The sequence below is a fragment of the Pezoporus occidentalis genome, unplaced genomic scaffold (genome assembly GCF_034315485.1).
Source record: "Pezoporus occidentalis ecotype Australia unplaced genomic scaffold, CSIRO_AGI_Poc_V1 ctg4, whole genome shotgun sequence".
Lineage (NCBI taxonomy): Eukaryota > Metazoa > Chordata > Aves > Psittaciformes > Psittacidae > Pezoporus > Pezoporus occidentalis.
The window spans coordinates 18,158,887-18,182,068 of record NW_026915724.1 but is presented as its reverse complement, the minus strand read 5'-3'; the positions used below and the strand labels follow the sequence as shown (position 1 = coordinate 18,182,068).

Below are 23,182 nucleotides of genomic sequence, written 5' to 3'. Positions count from 1 at the left end.
GAACATAGGGTTTCTAAGGTAGGATACAGTTTTCTACTTTTTGTTCCATATCTGAAGTCAAGATTTTCAAGTATTTCAGATGAAAGCATTATATAATTTCCAAGAATTTTCCTTGTGAGGAACTTAACTGTAGACCTAGTTATTTGATTCTTTGGTTTGATGGTGTTAGAAGGAACTTCAGAAAGTTATCCCAGACATCTTGACACTCGAAGTACAATAGAGTTGCTGGTGAAAATTGGATTCAGATACCATGGCAGAATGTGCCTGTAAATCTCCAGACTTGGTTTTCTCGTTACTTTTCTTCTTGGTAGTTGTAGCATGCCTTGAGCCCTGCTGCTCAACTAGGGTTCCAGAGCGATGTGGACTGATCAGGCTGGGATGTGAGGTGGAAAGCAATTTTGCATACAACTCTTTCAACTATGTACTAATAATTATCCTCTGTACACTTTCCTATGTGTCTTTTCCCCAGCTGAATGGGATTTTATGAAAGATTTCAGTGCCAGGTCTCTTGGTGGCTCAGAATGGAAGAGAAACTCTAAAGGTTGTGTGGGGTCCAGAGTTGGGATCCTTTTTAGGAAGGACCAGACTGGAGTGGTTGTTAGTTTTATTTCCATTTGTTGGAGGTCCAAAATGGTCCTGTGTGGCATACAATGAGAAAAGGACCTACATTTAAAATTAGTGTATATATACCTTACTTCTGTATTTACAGTCTGGTGCTTTGATGTTAGCTGTCATATGTGAATGTAATAGAAAGACTCCAGATTGGGATAAGGACCTAAAATCATAACCCATTACAAATTCTTTAGCCATCAGCTGAAGCAATGCATATTGTGACTTCTGCCTGACTTTACACTGAACAGAAAACATTTGGTTAATAGGCTGTCTTATCTTGCTTTTTGTTTTATAACTCTAGCTTTTATGTCCATTAAACTCACATGCTGTCAGACTCATGTACTGTAATGATGGTTATTTCCTGTAGTGTTTGAAAGCTGAACATGAGATGTTATGTAAAGCTTTGCTGAGAGAGAAGGGAATTCTTTGCATCTCACCACAGAGAAGGGATTCCCAGCATTTGCGGCAGCACTTTTGCGAGTATGTCTCTGGGAGATGCTAATATGACCTTTCCTTTGTTAAGAGATTTCTAGCACCACCCAGGATGCCTCCCTCTTCAACAAGTCCTGTTCCACCATAGAAAATGGATAGAGAATTTTGGGCATACTTCAAATCCAGCAGTTTTTGCTTCTGTCTTATTTGGCATAGAGTGCAGATCTTCATTTAGAAACAAGCATTGTCCTTAGTCAGGTCTGTAGGTGCTGGCTGGAGAATCTATCATTCTAATTCAGTTTTTGTTGTAAATGGTATGTGTTTAAATGTCAAAACACTGGTGGTTTGTTACTTGCAAATTACAGATTTATCAAGCAGCCATGACATTAAAGTAATCTTACTCTGGTTACAATATGTGTTCATCAAGGGCACAGGCTTGCATAATGATTCTGAATTCCTGTAGAATTGAACTGAGCAACAGCTGGTCTGTAGGATGTGTAGATTTTAGCAAGGCAATGTTTGTGTTTTGGCGAAGGCCTTGTGTGACACGCTGCTGAAACTGTCCTAAAGTGCCTTCTTCCTCCATTCAAGTCTGTAGGGATCCTGAGACAGCTCTTGTGTGAAATTTCTCTTACTCTCTCTGGGCCTCTTGATTTTATCACAGATACATTCTACAGAAATCTTCCATGGGTATTAATAAAATAAAATAAAATAGGCCATCAACACCACTAACTACAGCTACAACAGAAAGAATACTCTTTTTGGCCTTCAATTGTCTCAGATTCCTTTTCTTTGCAGTTGTTTTTCCTTTCTTCCCCCCCCCCCCCCCCGCCTTGAGAGAGGTTTATGGTGCTGTGTCCATCAGGATAACTGTGTCTTAGGGTTGAAGTTGTATTTCTCCCTGAGTTCCTAGAGGTGATGTTATCTTTTGTTCACTCAGCAGTATGGTCATTCCTGAGAGCATCTGTCACTTTAGGCATTGTAAGATGGATGAGTCTCAAGTGAACTGGTGGTTGAAGCAAATGGTGAAAATAAGAAAAGACAAGGGGGCTGGGGAGTCTTCAGAGGGGACAGACAACAAGGAAGCACTGTTAGAAGTCAAAAGTAAGCCAGGCGGCACTGGAAGAAAGAGCCAAGATGGATCACATGTTAGCAGATCCCACAGGTCTCAGAAATGAAGATTGGTGGCTGATGAATGAAAAATGCTGCTGATTTGTTTCCTACTTCATTTGCAAATAAGGGAGGACCAGAAGGAGGTGATCTGAACATCAGATGAAGATATTGTTTGATTTTTATTTTTTTTTTTTATCACATTGTGTTGTAAGGTCAGGACAAATTAATGCTGCCAGTCAGAAAAAGGGTTTGTGGTGTTCTGTCTTAAATATTGTGTGAGAATCTGTCATTGTAAAACCAAACCACTGTATCATCAGTTTAGCTTTTGGAAAAAACAGTAAGCTTAAAATCCATAGCTATTTGTATTTCAGAAGGTACTTCATGTTTTTGAAAGAGGGAAGATTCACTACAGTATCTCTGATTTAGTTGGAGTAATTGAGTCAGACATTTTAACTGAAAGTGATGGAAAAAAAACCCTACACAAAACCCACAAGAAAACTCCCCCCAAGCCACTGACGAGCAAATCCATCCCCCTCCCAAGGAGAGCAAAGGTCTGTGTTTGCAAAAGCAGCCAGCTAAGGACAAAAGGCACTTACAGCCCCAGTGTGTGTCAAGGTTTGGGAAGGGTCCAGGAGGATCTTGGCTTGAAAAATTATTTTGTCACACTATTGGCATTGGTCCATAAGGGGAAGCACTGGTTGAAAGGTGAAGAAATTAAGACGATTAGAAGCTTTAAAGCTTCACAAATGGTAGAGTATCTCTCTTCTCAATGGATGTAAATAATAGATGAAAGACTGAGAGTGACAACAAAGGATCGGGGCCTTTAAGAGAATGTGTGCAGCCTGAATAGAGGTCTGTGGCCTAGGGCCAAAGGTCTTAGCTTTGAGTGTAATTAGAAGAAAATACAAAAATGTCATTACTAGCAGGTGAAATGTTCAGCACGTGTCCGAAAAATAGCAATTTCAGAGCCAGGAGCTGTTGGAATTGGATTACTGACATTCTGCAATCACTGAAGGCTCTGCAGAGCCCTACAGTTTGGTCAGAAGCTGCGTGCATTAACCTTGTTGGCCATCTGCGATAGAGTCACTGTTAGCATGGTGGGGATGCACAGCCCAAGGTAGCATCGAGGCTCCTTGGCAATAGAGTTGTTCAATGTCTTTGCTCACAACAAGCCTCTCCAAAAGCTTTGCTGGGTGAGAGGTGAGGGTTATAACTGCTCCCTTCTAAAAGGCTGATTTTTATTATGAGGAGGAGGGGCAGGAAGCTTAAAAATATATTGTTTTCAATTCGAAAACCCGGGTTTTGAATTCTAGGTCTACAGCTGAAAGAGTCATGTGCGCTGTGATTTTGACAGCAGGCCCAGGTCTTTGTGGTCCCAGTAGTCCCAGCTTTAAGCCTAAAATCCCATTTGTGAGCAACACGGAAAATGCCTTTAAATCTTTTGGCAAAATATTGTCCATTTCTATTGGGAAGCCAAACCAGCTTATGTGCCTAAGAAAGTCTTGTTGAAGTCTGGTCACTGATAACTTAATTTAAAGCTTTTCCTGATGATAATTACTGTTCTGTATAGCCGTAGATGTTTTAGAAGTTGCTCTTCTGCCTGATGCTTGCTACACCATTGATGCCATTCTTTGGGGTATTTCAGGTGTATTCTCTTTTATAAACTGCAATTTTTATTAGAAGTGTTTTCACTTAAATGCCTTTCTAGGATGTCAGATAGGAGAGCAACCTACTAATTCTGATTTCATTTTGAACACTGATCTCCATTTCAAGAGTAGATAACTGCTCACCCATTCAGTTTGTTTCTTTTTAAACCAATAGGAAAATAATTGCTTCTACCTTATAATCTTTTTTTTTTTTTTATGTTTCTGTGGCAGTTAATTTTCTCATATTGCTGTGCTAAGTTCCTAATATTTCATCTGGCAGCTTCAGTGCAAAACACATGCAGATGATTCCATGACAGACTTGTTCTTTACTTCAGGTAGAACGCAGAAAAGCAGCCATGCAGATTCAACCAAGTATTCCTATAAATAAAAGATGTTTTTTTTCAAGTTGTCAGCCCTCCTTTCCCCACCCCAGTTCAATTTTCACCCTAAACCAGGTTTAGATAGGTTTTCTTGGGTTGCTATACGCTATATGCTGTCACAAGTAATTCTGATCTTTTTTCTCCTTTCTTATTTTTCAGGTGTTCAGGAGTTTTAAACAACTTCTCAGCAAGGCTTCTCAGACTCTTAGCTGCATCCTTTAATCATGACTGCATTTCAAATAGGTTAAAAGGAATCCAAGAAGGTACTTTACTTGCCTTTCCTAATAGACAATATATTGCGTGTTTTTGTTCAGCATCTGTGCTTTCATTTGCATCGCCTGCATTTTAGGAACGGTGTGGACTGTAAATAATTATTTTAGTTTTGCTTCAGGCATGTACAATGTTTAGGTTCTTAAAAAAAATCTTGAAATCCAGTTCATATAATTAAACAGCCTTCACCAAAGAGGGCTGACTTGTGTTTCCATTTCTTTGTTACATATCCGCAGTGAGATCAACTTCATTATTTAATGACAGTTCTTTTGAAGCTGTAACAATTTTCATCTGCTGTTTTACTTAGAGCCGCTGCAAATACGTAAGCAGCTAGCTAAATAGCTGTTTTATGCACTTGGAGGATGGATGTTTGTTTGCTTGTTTGTCCTCTCAAAGGCTTTAAAACAAATGGCAAGAAGAATGCAGATCTTTGTAATGATTGGGATAGATTTGTGCTTCCAACTGAGATTCTCACACGTCTTTTTTTCCTGACTTCTTAAAGGTGGGGCGGGGGGGGGGGGGAGGCTTGCCTCTGTATACAATATTGGGCTCGCATAGTTTCTTGTTGCATTTAAATAGCCAGCGTACCCAGAAGGCTGAGGATCTATTCCTGCTTTATGACCTGTTGTATCCCTGGGGCAAGGGCAGCACAGAGCAGAGCAAGGGGGTCATGGCCACAGCTCAGGTTGAGTGGCGCTTGCGGGTTCCCAAAACTAGCCTGCAGGAGCATTTTGCTTGGCAACATCTGGAACATGGTAGAGTCTGGAAGGGGGGGGGAACCTCTAGGATTTTGCTTTGCCAGGTGCTAGGAGGAAGCAACATTAGCCTTTTTGATGGGGGGGAGGCAGATTCTGTAGCCCTGAAGTTAGGCTAAACAATTGCAGAGGTCAAAGGACAGCTGAGTTCGGTCAATGAGACACCCTGGGGTGTATTTTGTTACTTAGTAAAAGGAGCAGCATCCTAAAACCCTAAAGGATTCTCTTGAAAATCTGTGTTGTGAAAAGGTTTTATGAGTCTGATGGCAAAAAGTGCTGATTTAGCTAAGGAATGCTTGCTTTTGTCTAAATGAAAGGCTAATCCTTACCAAATGTTGGCAGCTATTATAGTGCAGTCAATGCGGGTCTGAAAGGACAGTTAGAGTAGAAGTGTACTTTGAGATCCCAAATGTTTATCATTTTAATGGTTCTGTAACCAAAAAGATTTCTGAACTTTCACCTTTGATCCTAAAATTTATACTGTGAGCAAAATACTTGAAAAAGTAAGAAGTAAAAACCTTAACTTACAAATTAAAAGACTTTGTTCCTTAGGGAGCTGCGCCTGCCTGGTTATTCTGTATCCCCTGACAAATTCGCTTTAGGTATCAAGATACTGCCTAGTTTAAACTATAACTTCTTTTAATCTACTATTATTAATTGGTTGAAAAAAAATGTGGGGATTTCCTGGTCTCCAGCAATATTTGCTGTTCTTGTTTTAGCACTCACAAATAATGTTAAAGAATAGGTTTTGATTAATTAATTCCTATAATTTGTTTGGCATTCTCTTACTTTAAGGTGACAGCTTATTAACACTTAACATTTGTCATAGAAACAGATAAGAAATCAATGTCAGAGCCAAGACCTTGTAAATAACCCAAAAGGAAATGTAATAATGGCTGTCTTCACCAGAGAGGCGGTGGGGGAAGGACCAGGCATGTGGCAGAAAAGGTTCAGTGCTTTTTGTTTTCCTTTGGAAGGAGGGGGTTGCTGCAAGACACAACCCGGGGACTCGAACTCTTTGGCCCTCGTGTCTTACGCAAACCCTCATTGTTGTGTTAGGAAGAAAAAGATCTTCGGGAGCCAGAGGTGCTGGTGTTTTTATAGTGACTAACCTGGTGTTTCATCTTTAAGAGAACACTGTACAAGCAGTAAAAAAGTATAAATTGCATAATTTTAAAGGGGAAAAAGGAGCAAAGAAGTTAAGCAATTATTTTTTCTTTTTTTTAATAAAAAATCATGCTTGCAAAATACAGCCCTCCAAAGAGCTTAATTTTTAAACTCTTCAGAATTACGCTATGCAGGTGCTTAACATTGATTTATGTCAAGGTTAAGGCACCTTTAAACAAATAAAGTTGGGAATGGATAAACCTACTAAAATACAAATCCCCTATTAAACAGAGAAGATGTTTGCATAGCATTCAGGTTGCTACAAAACTGACACATATCTTGAAACCCTCCTGATAACCCTTTCTAAATTCATCAGGAAATGATAGCATGTGTGTTTGAGGGGTACACAAGGGAGTGTCCAGATAGGATAGAGATGGAAGGTCAGGCCTTAACTTTGACTTTCTAGGCTTCAGCTTCATACTTTTGCAATAAGGCAATAACAAATGAAGAAAGGATTTAGGTGGTTTATTTATCAATGAGGTTGGACTGGCCTTTGCTGTAGAAACTCAGAGATGTCCGAGTCTGTTTTCAGCTTTATCCCTATAAACAATGAATATCACATTTTACATATATATCTATATGGAATTAAGGGCTATATGAAATGTATAATAAAACTGCTTAGAGAAATACATATTTCAGCTGTAATGCTTAATTTTATTTGTAACCCTAGAATTGAATTACTCGGTGTGTAAAATGGAAGTGTATGAATTATTAAGACTTTTTTTCTCATCTACTGGAGGAAAATTCTTCTTTATTTATAAAGTGAATATTTATCAGGTTTGGGATTTGTTTTGTGGGTTGTTTTTTTTTTTTTTAAGTGGATTTTAGCCTACAGTGGGAATTTTATGCATAGTATTTATATTCTACTGTGGCAGCAGTCAAAATAAAGTACTATGAGCACTAGTTTCTTGAATGCCAGTATTTACTGGAATTTTTCTATGCACGCTTTCAAGAATACATAGAACCTGGGAATTTTCTGTGTTACTGACTCACTAAAGCACAATAGCGGCTTTGGGAATCAAGATTGCCTTTGCTAGCAATTTACATTGTGGATAGACTAGTTCAGCCTGCAAACATCATTAAGACTTCTTGTTTTGGGGGAAAAACAAGTCAAGAAGCATATCTAATGTCTTCAAAAAATAATGTATTTTGTTATCACTTTTTTCTTCTTCCAAGACATAAAGATCCCATATACAATTTATCGTAGTGGGTCCTGAGTTGCATCACATCACAAATACAAGCATTAGAAAGAGAAAATGGTTTTCTTTTGCTATTAGATGTTAATAGTATGTAATTTCGAATTTTTGCATTTCTTTTTAAGTAAAGATAAAGGTTTTTCTTTGCTAGACCTAAATGGCATTATAAAAATGCCATTTGTGGATATTTATCTAACAAATACATATTGGGATTCCTAAGTATGCAGAAAAGGCAGCTTGAATGTCAAAGCTCTTCTTTTAAGATACATGCCTGGATGTGGTGTTAAAGTTTTGTGCTGCTGATTGCCTGTTTGTTGCAAATTTCATCTTAACTAAAATCTGGAATGTTGCAGAAGGCCCAGTAGTGATGCACATCTTTGATCTCAAACAGGGGTTGCCTCTGGTAATTTCAGAGATTCTGGACAGAGCTTTGTTTATTTTACTGAAGAATTTGTGGTATTCTGGGGAGGGGAGAAAGTGGAGTCAGCTTTGACACATGATGAACACGTGTAAAAGGAAGAACTCCACAAAACACCCTGCACTTTGAAGTTCATTTCCACCGAAATTAAATATGATAAATTTATCACTTTTTTGGAAATAAAAGTTCTATGAGCAATTTAGACACTGCTTCCCAGCATCAGAGAAGATGCAAGAAAATGTCCAAACGATGTTAGACTTGACATTACTTGTGGACTTAAGCTGACTGTTCCCGTTTTGACTTATGCAGGGCTTTCTTGTCCATTCAGTGCATTGCTTTTTGCATAGAAATGGCCGCGAAAGCAGCTGGCTTTGATCAGGGGTTGGGTTTATTTGGTCTCTGCATCAAGAGCTAAAAGTGACTGCAGAAGAATAATGTTAGATATGCCTGTCTATGGGAGCTTCAGATAAGAACAAAATTGTTTGCTCTTTCTAATACATATTCTGAGTTCAGAGGAGCAGAAATGTGATCATTTTGACCTATTTAAAAATGGTGTTTTCAGAAGAGCTGTGCAGGAACGTGCTCCAAGTAAATCTGGTGGATATTTTGTCACAACCTTTTTGCAAAAGAAGAGGGGCTTGTTTCCACCTTAGATGGTTCCTTTTTAGGGCTGATGGTTTCCAAGCCTCGTGAAAACCAAGGAGACCTCTCTTTCAGACTTGCTTTGTTTTCAGGCAGGGCTTTAGGGAGGAAAACAGTATTTTTTCGGAGAAGGTGAGGAACCAACACCACTTAAACCTCTTCTATCCAAGTGTGTTAGGGAAGACGAGTTTGATTGCTTAATCAATCTTTATCACTCCTTGACTTAATTTAACCTTTTAATTCGAAAATATGTATTAGGGATTTATTTCATCATCTTCCTGGAGAAGGAAAGTAATAAAACTTGATGATACTTTCGGCTGGATTATGCACTTTACAGATGAAGCAGATGTTGGAAACACTGCATGTGAGTCTCTTGGGTGCAGGGTGTTATCCTTTGCAGTGTTGCAGACATACTCTGGCTGCAGAGACTCTCTCTTTTTTTTCGAGTTGTTGGTAACCCTGAAATTACTTTCAGGTTGTGTATTTGAAGAACTGCCATGCTAGATCACCAAATCTGCCAGCTTCAATGGAGGGGAAAGGATTGCTTACAGCAGAAGCTTACAAAGTCCTACTCCAGTGCTTTATTTGTAGTCTATTATAGCTGTCACAAACCAGAACACACACCAGATGATACAAATGCTGCGGAAAAAGAAAATACTGGGTGGATGTTCCTGAAGAATCAGGTCATCTCTGTTTGGAAAGTTTTAAGAGCCAATGTAATCTGTATTACCATTATGCCTGTTACTCAGAAAGGTATATTTTTAGTGGTGTCAGTTAGTACGTGTTGTTAGAATTAAGAATTTTCAGAGCAAGTAACGTCTCTCTAAGAGAAATAGCAGCAATTAGTTTATATTGCTTGGCAATAAAAATTTCTTTTGTCTCCCTTATTTAGTAACACTTTTACATGAGAAAAAAATCTAAAAAATAAATAATAAAAAAAAAAAAGAGCACAGGGAAAACCACTTTTACTGCAGATACAGATACCTGGCGTGATTTTTATTAAGGTTTTTCTGCTTAACAGTTGTACTGTGCAATCTGAAGTTGAAGTGTGTTAGAAGGGATTGCATTTTAGCTTCCATTTTCTGGATCTTAGTAGTGAATTTTTACACTGCTTTTCTGTCAAATAATGTGATCTTGATTAGCAGTCTTAAAAAATGTCAAGCAGTGTGTGTATAAGTTCCTGTATAAATGGTAGCTGGTGCATGCAATAAATAAAAAGCATAAACTATGATGTTTAAAACATTTATTTTTGCAGACTAATGGCTGAAAGATTTACAATAATTTACATACATCATTTACTAAGCCATAGTGCACAATAATACTCCATAGTCCTATTGAAGAAATAAACAACAGCAGGCAGGTGAATATGTGCCTACAGTATTGAGGTTTGAAGGCAGATAAGTGGTGTAGGAAGTATGTGCAGGAAAAAAATTAATGAGAATTACAAACATTACAAACAAGTTGAGCAAACTCTGTGGCTGGAAAACACATAAATATCATTAGCTTCATATGGTGGTCTTCTTTAGTCCAGTTGTGTTGAAGAGTTAATATCAAGCTTTACTGATAAGATATTCAAAGGATGCTTGGGATTGTAGGTGAAGTGCTCAGCATCTTCGTAACCCAACCACATCTGCTTGATAGAGATCATCACCCCTTCTGTTTCATGAGCAGTGCAAATTGAGATATCATTATTAATGTTCATATTCTGTCATTGTATGGCTCTTTTGGAACACTGGTAACTTTCTCTTTCTCAGGACAGATGCAATCCCTCAGGGAAAAAAATATAATTCATGAAAGTAAGCAGTTAGTAATAATTATCAGCATTAAAATTGTTGACAAATATGGACTTGTGTTTTGTATTTAGAAAGACGTGACAAGACTGTAACAGTTTTGAATAATTCAAACTAGTACTTACTTGATATAGTTGTTAGCTAACAACTTACAATAAGATCTATGTGTTACTAGCAAAATATATATTGTCAGTAAGTGACTGTACACTTATGCATATGAAAAGTACATAAAAGTAACAAGGTTTCAATAACTGTTAATTTGGGAACAGGTATCAATTTTGAATACATGATTTGGGGAACAAATTTGGGCTCAGAAAAACATTTCAGTAAGGAGCAAAATGCTACATGCAGTTATGGTCATTTAAATAGTTATTACACGAATTATTTATACACTACATTAGTTTTATCTGCTGTGTTACTACTGTTGGTAGCGGAAAGGATTCAGATGTGTACCTTGCCTAATTGTGCTACAACCCCAAGTTGCTAGGAGAATAAATCATAATTCATGTCTGCAGCTAATTGCAAAATCAAAATTACACAGCAAAAATATGCCTTGATCCTAGAGCTGGGATTAAGCACCGTTACCAATTTGGTTGTGTTGCACAGGCATTAATAATGTGGTTAGTAGTCCTATTGATTTAGGGCAGAGAACATAAATGAGGAAAGCTGTGTATAAACATGCTCGTTTCAAGGAAGCAGGCTGAGATTTTCAGAAGTGCTCCTTAGTGATTTATTTGTGCCCCTTCTGCAATGAGTGTGTAAGCATCCGAGTACGTATTCCTTTTAAATGTGTGAGTACATACTCCTTTTAAAATAATGAAGTCTTCAGTCTTAGCAGGACTGCAAAATTAAAAGCTAGCTTTGTAGGGTGATAACTTTTTTTTTCCACCTGAAGGTTTGTCTGTTGAAAGAAAAGAGAAAAAAAGAGAAAATGTATCTCTCTTGTTGAAGTTGGGTGATAATGTTCCATTCCCTATGTACATTGTGAAAGATAGCAGTAGCATAAAAAGATATGCTCCATCTTCTACAAATTAATTACAAAAACCCTGAAAAAAAAGGTCACAGTAACTCATCTGCTAATTTCATAGCATCATTTAAAAGGGCTCTCAAAGCCTTACAGTCAGAATACACTAAATTGACATGATTAACTCTGGAAAACTTCTATATTACGAAGACATTGCATTTCTGGCAACTGAATTTTCATTAACTCTTCTACTCTTCTATAGCCTTTATGGTCAAATTCATTGTCATCTGACTTCCTGTCACTGTTCACAACCCTGTACCATTGACCTTTCAATGAAACAACAGGGGATGCAATGGGAGAAGACTAAGAAGGATATACATATATTTAATATTATAAACACAAAATATGATTTATTTATAGTTTCTAATTAAGTTCCTTTTTCCACAGTAAGAAGGCAGAGGAGAAATACTTAGGTAAATGGTATATTTGCAAAAGTGAGGAGGGTAGAGGAGGGTTGTGTAAACAAATGTGGGTGGATGAGAGTGTAAAAAAGACAGTAACGGTGTATGGGTGCATGCAACTGGTGATAAAACACATAGTACCTATCTGTATGTGAACATTTAAATGCATAAGACAGTCTTTGCCCATGAAAATGAGCTGTGTATTCACAGTAGTTGTCAAAAGACGTTCTTGATTCCAAGTACCCCACCAAATGGTACTGGCTAGTTTTGCTTCATTAATGTTCCAGTGTCTTTATAGTATTTTTTCATGTAGTTTTACATAATCAGGAAGGCATATATTGCTTTAAATGCTTCTATCATTGCATCATTTATTCACAGAAACTAATTTTTGCATAGTGTGTAGTCACTGTATGAGTTCATATGAATTAAGTAGCGAGTTCAGATGGCTTCTTTCATCTGCTTGTTTACTGATGAAACATCATCAGATGAAGTTTGCCACATGCTTAATCCTTGAATCTTCTCAGTCCTCGCCAGAGGATTGTGTTGAGCGTTTCCAATGCACTGATAGCACAAATTTTCCTCTCTGTGTGCCATGAGAGTTCAGCCAACCTGAAATGCAACATTTCTTCTCTGAATGGGAGCCGTAACCTGGAGAAGAGTAAATTCAGTGCAAGGTCTGTACAGTTCTTGTCACAAAGCTTCATGTGCAGAAATCTTGTGAAACGATTTCCAGCCCCAGTTTGGGGAGAAGGAAAACTGACTGTTGTTGGGTTTATGTAATTTGATTCTATCTACACAGATTTAACCTTAAAATAAGTTTTAAACCTTCAGCCTTACAAAAGATTGCTTCTGAAGCTTGAGACATTTTTATCAGAACATTTGAAAGATGAAGGAAAATGTGGGATGTTAGGCAATAAACTTAAGTGCTGAACTTGTAACTTAAAACTTCTGAACTACCACTTTGTAAAACTTGACTTGAGCTTAACTTGCAGTAACACTGCACCTCACAATATATTCTATCTTTGATTGCAGCTGTAAACTCCTTTTTATGTGTGCAGTTCAGTAAATAATACTGTTAAAAAAAAACCCTAATGAGACATTCCAAATTTTAAGTAAAAGAGATGAGATTACGTTTCAGTTTCCGTTCTTGGCAGTTTTCCTTTTCACCTTCAGTGTTAAATCACTGCTAATTTATACTCTGAAGCTGGAAACTCCCAAATCACTGACTTCTAATTTAAAACTGCAATTCAGACTCATTTTTTGTAGTATTTGGGGGTGATTTAAAGTTCACAGTTTCATGCATGTAAGTTCAACTTACTAACACCACCCTGAATTCAGGTGTGAATTTTATCTTTAGTATGTTTATTGTTTTGTGAATTGTGCCTGAAGACAGTGGACACAGTCATGGGGTGGAAAGGATGGAGCAGTAAGGGCACAGCAGCCTCCATGTTAAGCACCACTTGTGATTTGCTTTCTGTTTCACACTGTGGGGAAACAGCTGCTCTATTGCACCATCCTGTGTGTGCAGCTCTGCTGTGTATCCATTTGTCTTTCTCTCTCCATGGAATTGTCCAGATCACAGGTAATCTGATGCAGTACTCCAAGTACAAATACTATTAATTGAGCCATAAAAGGAAAACCTTGTCAGGAAAAAAAGTCATCCTCTATTTTCCCCGTTTCTCTGACACAGTGGTGGCAATGTCAGACTGAAAGACTGGGTTTTAGCAATATTGGATGCTATCTATACTTTCTTCAAAATAAAATGAGAAATAAAAATGAAAAAAAACTCCACTGTAAACAGAGCCAATACAAACTAACCATTTTTTCCTGAAAGACTTTGTGAATGAATTATTTATCTACTACTTGCTACAGAACATTGTAAACTCTTTTACAGTTGAATTTGAATATTCTTAACCAAGACAAAAGCAGGGCGAGTATCTCAGGATCTTGAAAGGACTGGGGGGGGGGGGGGAATCTTACAAAGGTTATGAGGTGAGGATCTGTTAATGAGACTACCCTGCCTTGCACTCTCGTATTGACTCACACGTAAGTCTTTCCCTACTGAATGCTACAGTTAATGCTGGATATATATTTTTGACTTCGAAGTCTACACTTTTAATTAGTATACATATTTGTTATTGTCATTATCAATTGTCATCCTTTCTGCTGTATGCATGTTCATAATGCATCCTAATGATGCTCTAATGGGAAAAAATAATACTCTCAGAACATCAATAAGAATGACGTAAATAATAGAAAATGCTAGCTGTGCCTGAAACAACCAGTTCCCAAACAATTCTGCAGCATAAATAGATGCCTGGTCTCTCTTTGCCTAAGATAACCCTTTGATACAGAAGCTGTGCTGAGCCTGGCAGGAACTTGCTTTTTGTTCCTTGTGAAGGAACTTGCTTTCTTTTCCTTTGAAGAGGAACTTTCCTGTGGGGTTAGGCCAGATCAGAAGCCAGATTATGTGTTTTGGAGAACACAATTACATCATTAGGTTAAACACAAAGTAAAGACTTGATAGAGCCGACTTAATGGAGGGTGTTTGCATCAGATTCATCATTCGCTATCAGGTAATTGTGAAATTGCTTTAAGCCATAACAACAACACTCACCCCCTCCCTCATCCTCCTGTTCAGTTCCTCTCCTTTAAAGTCTCCAGGGTCATGACCTACCTGGAGGCCAAATATGCGGTATCTGGTGTACTGAATGATCTGATTATGTTTTTACTAGCAAAGGCTTCAACTTAATGTGCAGTTCTAGCTCCCGAGAGCTATTGAGTAACAATCCACTTTTCAGAGGTTACTTTTTTTTTTGTATGTGAAGTACTGTAGTACCGTTTTTCTAAACCATTTTACTGTTACCAGTTACCATCTTTCTAGTGGGTAATGTTTACTGTATTTACACACTGCTGGACTTGGGCTCTTCTTGAACATCCAGTGTCATGTTTCTGCACGGATCTTTTGAAACCTGGATGACCGCCTGGGACAAGATTATTTGCTTGAGTTAACAAGACTTCCTTGTAAGTTCAGCTTCTGGGGTTGAAAGAGTGATCAGAATTTCTCTGGGTCCTTCACTGCACCATTAAGTGATGCAGTGCTAAAATCAACCATCTTTGAAATTTGGCTTTTATTACTTCCATTTCTGTCTGCTTTGATGGAAGCTCCCAGTAATTGTAGGTTTTATTCGCTTAATGAATGCCCATATTTATTTTTGATTAAAACATATAGCAGTAATACTACCTCACTTGTGGTCAGGTTAGCGGAATTTCATTATTGCCTTTTTCACATGCCTTTGTAAGCGCCCAGACTGAGATATGAGGGCTCCTCAACTCTGTTGTAAGGCAGCTCTCAAGCTCCAGCAAATCTCCCAGTGAATCCTCTAGTTCAGTGCTGGGCCACTGCAAAGAAGACTTGAAGTAGGTTTAGGACGTCTGCTTTAAAGAAGCATAGTGGCAGTGGAGATGTGTTGGGTAGCAGTACATGATGCCTTAGTATCTGCAGAGAAGTACCCTGAGAGTGACAGAGCTTGGAGGTGCATGTGATCTGAATATTAGGAAATTCTCCTCATTTCATGTTTTGCTGCAGGTTTCATTTTGAAATTACTAAATTTTAATTACTTGTCTGTACTAAGGTTTAAAGGAATGAAAAATCTTCAGACTGAATAGAGTGGCAAAGATGGTAAGGTAAAGAGGGAAAGCCTGGAGAGTAGCCGTTGTCAAACTGAATCTCTTTCCTTGGCAAGATGTGTGTGTACGGAGAACATACAACAGCAAATCTTACTATATGGATGTACTCCACGTAATGCACATATTAACATCCTGCAGAGCACGTTATGCACATAGTAACATCCTGCATAGTCCAATCCAAAGCAGAGTTCAAAAGGTTGTTAAGAGTAGGCAAATTGTGAATTTCACTGCTACTCAGTGGTGCGGGTAAAAGGAAAGATGAGGGCTGGAATAAAGCATTACAGATGTACAAACTGCTCATCTCTGTGAATTTAACCAGCTCTGTGCTGAATTAGCTCCAATTAGTGTGTGTGTAGATGTGGAAATAATTCCAAATCAAACCTCCTGCCTCTTAGAAACCTTTCAGTGCATGCAGGTATGCTCTGGCGAAGTTTGGTGCAGCATGGACAAATAGAGAAGACAGTGTGTGTGAGGGTGAGAACTGGTGTATCAGTGTTGACAGGAGACTGGGGAGGAGCTCCTCAGTCAAGTCCAGCTCCATTTTCGCTCAGACACTGTGTCGGATAGTCTCAGTTGCACTTGGGACTCTCTATCCAACATCCCCCTGAGCTCACAGATGCTGTCACATGTGCAGAGGTTCAGGGAAACCTTGTCTTAATTTCACTCTACAAAGTAACTGGGTTTTATTTGTTTATTTTTACCATGTGGCCTCATAGAGGAATGTAGGGTAGACATATTATTTGAAGAACTTCTTTTAACAATGAGCATTGATTTAGTTACATTAAATCACTGGTTTTGGGCCCATTTAAATGCAGATAATGGCAGGAACATGGATTAACAACAGAAATGGGGGGGGGGGGGGGGGTCCTCTTTTTTTTTTTTTTTTCCTGCCGTTCTAATTTCACCAACTTACTTTTCCTTCAAACCCTTTGCTGCCTCCTCAACCCCGCTCCACACACATGAACATGTTTAAACCTCATTATGCTGCTGCTGCCTCCTGTGTTGCTGCTGTGGTGCGGTCGCTGGGATCTGCCTCACATTTAAATTGGGAGGAGGAAAACTAAGCCCTTCCTAATTGCACCAGAACCAAAAGCAGAAACACTAAAGCATCAATACTTTGAATTGGTTTTTTTGGGCAGGATGGATCAGGATGGAACAATACAAACAGGCCAGCTCCTGTCCCCTGTCAAGGGAGAGCCTCCTGCTCCCCCTGCCCCTGCTCTGCCCTTCTTAGCTCCCTTTAACTCCAAATGAGGCTCAGCTGCCCTAATGGCCTCGGGCCGTGTTAGGAAATCGGTGTTGGCTCCCTGATGTCCCCAGGGCTCCCACCTTCCTTTGGCACAGCCCAGCAGGGCCCCAGCTCTGTGGTACCTCTGCCTGACCTGTCTTGCACAAGCCTATCCCCAGCAAACCTTCCTCCTACTCTGCTTCTATGCCAGTTTCTAAGCTTTCTTGGCATTTCCAATTGCAATCTTGTTTTCTTTTGCAAGCTAGAAATGTCTTCTGTTAATATTAACCAACTTTCTCAGGTACATCTGTGCCAATCGCCATCCACAGGCAAGTCTCTTTGTATGGTTGCCAGAGAGGCAAATGAAACAGCCTGGCTCACCAGCAGGCTATGTGTGCATACTATGTATTTTATTAATAGTTTCCTATGAAAGTAGTTGGCATAGATTGTACACAACACATGGGTTGTGGAAGTTGTGGAGGATGGACAGACTTCAGGCAAATGATGTGCCAGGAATTAAAAATTTCCTGATTCTTAAAGATTGATTAGTTTTTATTATGGTATTTTAAGTAAAGTCTTTTCATTTGAATACTCCTAAAATCCTACCTCAAGCACATTGTTATCTATGCTGGCATAAAGTATAATTAAAAATAAAAACATTTCACAGCATTTGCTGTGTATGGTTTGATTGCCATTTATTTATATATTTTTTTTTTACTTAAGTCTTTTATTGTAAGAATATGATTAGATCATCTGAATTCTATGGATCAGAATACACGTGATTCATAGTGTTACTCTGAAGACAAAATGTGAAGACCTTGGAAAAACAGAGAACTGATCTTGGATGTCTCTATGTATTGTTTCTCTGAAAATGATGGCATACTAACAAGTAAAATCATGTAAATACACTGTTAGAAAACTAACAATGAAGCTGAACTTGATGTTTTTAATTTTCTGTGATACTCACCCTTCTGTAACTAACTGAAAATCCTAGAAAATATAATAATAATGGTTTTATCTATTCTCCATTAAATTCTACACCAGGCAGGTTCCTGAGGCCGTTGAGAGGCTGTGTATGCAGTGTGTTGGAAATGTGCTAAAAGCTGTTACTGAAATGAGAAGGTGCAGTATACCAGACTGAGTGCGAAATGTGAACATGTAGTACTAGCTAGAGGTGTTATTTTCACAGCATACTTTCTTAATAACTTCGTATCACTGTCATAATGGATGTTAATAAGACCTCACTCTTCATTTGTAAATGGTCTGCATAGGCATTTTCTCATCCCCTTATCAGCGATTTTATTTGTGTTTCTAGATCATGGGGAATTCATATGCAGGGCAACTAAAATCTGCCCGTTTTGAAGAAGCTCTTCATAACTCTATAGAAGCTTCTTTGAGATGTAGCAGCGTGGTCCCACGGCCAATCTTCTCACAGCTGTACCTGGATCCTGACCAGCCTCCTTTTTTGCCGGAAGGTAACCATGAAAGTATGCCACATTTCAGTTGTTTTTCAGTGTGAGAAAAGGGTGGGATGCATTTCATTTATAATAATAATAATGATAATAATAATTATAATAATAATAGTACCCCCTCCCAAACTGGACAGCTGTTCATTGTGTTACACAAAATCTGCATCTTAGGCTTCACTAAGGAGAAAGCATGGCATGCTGGTTATTTTTGTAAAGGAGATAGATGCAAATGCTGTTCAAGTGAAAAGCTGGTTTTCTTTTTGATTCCTCTCAGATGTGAAGCCAAAGGTAGAAGAGCTGGATAAAGAGTTAGTACATCGCTATTCACAAAATGGAAACCTGGACTTTTCTACCAACCAAACTGTTAATGAAATGGAAGATGAAGAGGAGGATGAAGACATGTCAGATTCAAGTAGTCCACCAATCCCATATTCACAAAAACCTGCCCCAGAAGGGTCTTGCACTACTGATGGTTGGTATCCATTTTTTTTGTTTACTGTGTGATCTTTACAATTAATTCTCAGGAATTTTCTCCAGGTTGGACGAGGCCTTGGGTGGTATGATTTAGCGTAAGGTGTCCCTGCCCACGGCAGGGGGGTTGGAACTAGATGGTCTTAAGGTCCTTTCCAACCCTAACTATTCTATGATTCTATAATTCTAATGCCCACTTTCTACAGTTAGAAACTCTTGAACTAGGAAGTCTGGAAATACAGTTTATAGTCAAGGTCTTAAATCTGAGAAAATACTGATTAAGAGGACTTGTTTTAGGACATAAAATGTAATGTATTATTTGAAGGCAGTGTCTAAGATTGGCTGTGGCACTTCATTAGTTTCTGAAAGCCTCTTATTTTCTGTGGTTTACTGTCCTCAAAGAAGTTATGTAAGTCAGCACCAGTACAGCTGATTCTCAGTCTATCCCTAAATTGTTCTCAGAAACATTGGCAAAGGTAGATTTAGTTGCTTCCATGGGCAGAATGAAGACTTTGAAGAGAGAAAATGGAAAGGAGACTTGGTGTTGCTTCTGCTGCCAAGGGGATAAGAGGAATGGTAGTGGATGCTTTGTTTTGTCTTCTCCATCTTTTTGTTGTCCATTGTTTGTTTACCCTGAGATTTCCTGACTGCTGGTCAAGATGAGCAAAATTATTGACAGTACTGTTTTAGTTTGGTTTTAAATGTATCAAAGAAAAGGTCAGATCATTATGCTCATACTTATTTGGACCATGTAAACTCTATGTAATTTGTTCATTTTATCCCATAATTGTTCTATTCTGCAGGTGGAACATCCTTAAAGAAGGAAGATCTATTCATATCAGATCTGCTCTCTTAAAAACACCCTCCACCCCACAAACACTTGAAAACAATCAACCCTTCTCGCCAGGTCCAAAAGCCCTTCTTGACATTTTATTAAATGCCTTCTGGAAATGTGAGCTTCCCTGAGCAGGGTTCATAAGAAGTTACGATTTATAGAATGGTTTTGTAGGAGTGATAGAAGTAAGCATTAGTCACTGGTAATTCTTTGACATCTCGGAGTGTACTTAGTGGCAAATGTTGACTTTTTTGCCTTTACCCCTTCCTTGCAGCTTACATGGGCATGTTTACTCTTTGTAACAATGTACTGCCAGTTCCCTGTAACACAAAGAATAGAAAGCCTGGATTATGGGAAGCTGGGGAATATTGTTGGGAGAATTTGTTTTTCACACAGAAGTGTGTTTGCTATCCTTTGGAAGCTAGTAAATTGGTAGGAGGAGAGAAGGAGAAAGTATAACATTAGGTTTTCCTAGGAAGGTATTCTCTATTGAGGACAAGTATCAGTAAATCCTGTATCAAGCTACTGTGGAGCACAGGAGCAGTTCTGATCACTTCTGTTAAAGAAATGTAAAATAAATTGAGCAGGATGCAGAGAACCAACAGGATGGTAAGAGGAAGAAGTTCTATCTAATGAGGCTCTTTGCCTACCAGGACAAAAGCTGAGATGGACTATGCCTTTCAAATGTATAAAGGCTGAAAGAAAATAAGGAGGGAGAAATGCTGGTCGTGCCAACAGGGCCCTGCAGAAGTGTAATGGATGCATAAAATCTTTATGAGTGCATTCAGGTTAAAGCTTTAGTGTTCTTTAATTGCTGGTGTCACAGTTCTGGACCAGCCTGCCAGTAGCAGGAGTAGGATGGAAACCTTATCTGGCTCCAAGGCCACCATGTATATGATTGTGAAATAGCTTTCTATATGACATCAGGAGATCTTTCTCAGACTCATACACACATTCTAGCGATTCCTGGTTGCACTTGCACGTCCAGACAAAAATATTAGTTGTGAGCTTTCAGATAAACGTCTGTGTATTTGCTTGAGAGGTGACCCTCCATCCACATGCAAACCGTTCCATGTTCTCTAGCGTTGTTCTGAAGGAACTGATTTATAAGAAAAGTGGTATTCTCCTTTCCTTTTCTAGATACAAAACGTTTTTTTAAATACTGCTAATGATCTGTTAGGACAGTTTTACGTAAGTGTTTAAAACACCCAGGTTCCCAAACATTCAGGCTGCAGACCGTATCTCAGCAAGACATTAATCTGATAGTTCATCTTTCATCTTATTAATATGCTCTTCCAGAGATGTACACAGGATTGCTGCCTTTTGTTTTGTTTACATCCCTTTAGTTATTTAATTACAAAGATAAGTAACATTAAGAAAATGTTGAAGATTACTGATAGAATAACTGAAGTCACTGTGTGTTTGAATACTTTAACCTAAGCACGTATTTAATTGCTTATCCAAGAGCAGAATATTGGTACTAGAACCTGCAGTTCATAGCTCCACTTGCTGTAAAACCTGTCTCCCACCTTTTAACAAAGATGGGGTGAAAACTTTTTCCCTTTTAAAGTATCTATACTGTTTGCTTTTCCTGAGTTCAGGATGTGTGCCATAATCATCATATCATTTTCTGTGGTGACTTGTTCTTTATTCAGATGGCTGAATTGTCAGTCACATGGATGCAGAAAAAGTAGATCTTAATGCCTTTATTCATTGGTGAAAAAAATCAGTGCCTCACAAGTAACAGTTTGTTGGCTGTGTCTTGTCAGCTGGCCATAATACTAGATCACTTCCCTATTAGCCCATTGGAAAAAGCAACTGCGTTTGCTATTGATCCTTACTATTTGTCATAGGCGATTCATTTATTTTCAGAGGCTTTTCTTTTTTTTTTGTTTTTTGCTGCTCAACACGAACTTTTATAACTAACTTAGCACCTTCCATGAAAATAAGGTTTCAAGAAAAATAATTCTTCATTTTCGTACAGGTACCTCAGGTAGGCAACACAATAATACAAGAAGCAGTTCTGAACCATTTGTTTGCTGTAGCTTTAAAAGTTTGTTTCTAATTTGTGGAATAGGATTTTATGCAAGTTGTGGGAAACACAATAGTAGCACCTTTCTTTTGTTCGTAAATCCTCAATTTACCTGATGCTTAAAGAAGGGCCAAAGTAGTTTCAAAAGCAATTAGGTAATCAGGTACTTAACACCTGATCAGTTACTGTGAAGTTACAATAGCAAGTGACAGTGACTGGTAATTCATATGTAATTCTTGGAAGCTAATTCCTTATGCAAATACCTCATTTACTGCAGTACAACAAGGGCCTGGTACCCCACATTAACGCTACTTCTTACTTGTGTGGAAAGGTAAAATATATACAGGTTTCATTTTTAAGAAGATTCCAGCACTTTAGGTGTTAACAGTTCTGGGAATACATTTTCATTTTCAGGGAGACTTGACTGGATTAATTTCAATGCAGTGATGTTGGAGAATGCTTCTCAGAAGCAAAAATTAATGAATTTCCTTGCAAAGAAATGCAGATAATGTCTGTTAAAGCTACTCAGTATTCTTTTTTTTGTGTGTGTGTGTGTGACTGCTCTTGGTATTTGTAAATCTAATCACAATGTAAGTGCCTGATCTTTATTTAAAACAAAGCCGAGATCCTGTGGGAAGATGATTATTTTTAATGGAACAGCTCAGCTCTGTGCATTTTCTTTTTATAATTATGTATTGGTGAACAATTTCGTGAAGAGAACTTGTTTCATTTTAGCGGCTTGAGAGTTTTCTCCTCTTCATAGTTAGAGGTCTATACAAGGTACACAGGTAAATGTGACACTGAAGTGCTATTTTTTTTTCTCAAGAGTTGTATCTGTTAGTGCTGCTTGACAGAGAATTAGGTGCAAGCTCAATTATAAATGAATAGCTATGAAATGTAATGGATTTTGCATGTTCTAAGTCTTAAGCATGGGCAGCACAAGTTCTGCTTGTACAGAGACATCATGTCTTGTCTTTCCTAATGTGGAAATAGTTAACTCTAACATAAAGTCTTGCAAAATAGGAAAGAAAGTAAGATTGGACTCTCTGTGTCTCTTGCTAGCTGGAAAAAGAAAATGAGAGAAGGGGATGAATCCCTCCTTCCTCTCCCCACAACCAGTTACGTGCTTCCAAATCAGTATTTCTTGGGTGGAACTTTCTCATTAAGTTCTAAAAAGCAGCAGGAACTTAAAAGTAGAAGAGTGATTTGTAACCCTGAAAGCCAAGGGAAAGAAGGATAATGAAGGGCTCTTGAGTATACCATCTGCATGTCTTTAAGGGAAAATTCAAGAGTTACACCGCTCAGAAGCAGGTTGGCATTCTCTCCATATCTCCTCAGGGAAGGGAGCCCCAGCCGTCCCTGGCCAAGCCCCGCAGCCCTCCTTGCCTCTCTTCTTGCTGCTGTTGACTAAATAAGAGAAAAGCCCCCGGAGGCTCTGCGGGTCTGTCTGTGCTGCGCCTTCTTGCTGCTCACCCACTGGGATCCCTTTCTGTTCCGCGCTAGGGGAGCCTGAGGAAGCCCTTTAGTACCAGCCCTGTTACTTGTCTCCCTCTCTGAGGAAACGAGGTTTCAGCAGATGCCTGTGAGCTCTACTGCCTGTCTGTTGGGAAC

The 23,182-nt window shown here is 38.6% G+C and overlaps 1 protein-coding gene across 12 annotated transcripts in view; it reads left to right on the top strand.

The window, feature by feature from the left end:
• Nucleotides 1-23,182, top strand: part of GREB1L (GREB1 like retinoic acid receptor coactivator) — a 139,835-nt gene that overhangs the window by 57,945 nt on the left and 58,708 nt on the right. For 8 of the 12 annotated variants that reach the window (XM_062632859.1, XM_062632869.1, XM_062632866.1 and 5 more), the window contains exons 2-4: nt 4,343-4,446; nt 18,080-18,251; nt 18,508-18,705. In XM_062632859.1, coding sequence (XP_062488843.1) covers nt 18,083-18,251; nt 18,508-18,705 — 367 coding nt within the window. In that variant the 5' untranslated portion in view covers nt 4,343-4,446; nt 18,080-18,082. Of the gene's footprint in view, nt 1-4,342; nt 4,447-14,737; nt 14,871-18,079; nt 18,252-18,507; nt 18,706-23,182 lie in introns of those variants that run through there. The other 4 variants (XM_062632868.1, XM_062632867.1, XM_062632864.1 and 1 more) reach the window with 2 other exon arrangements.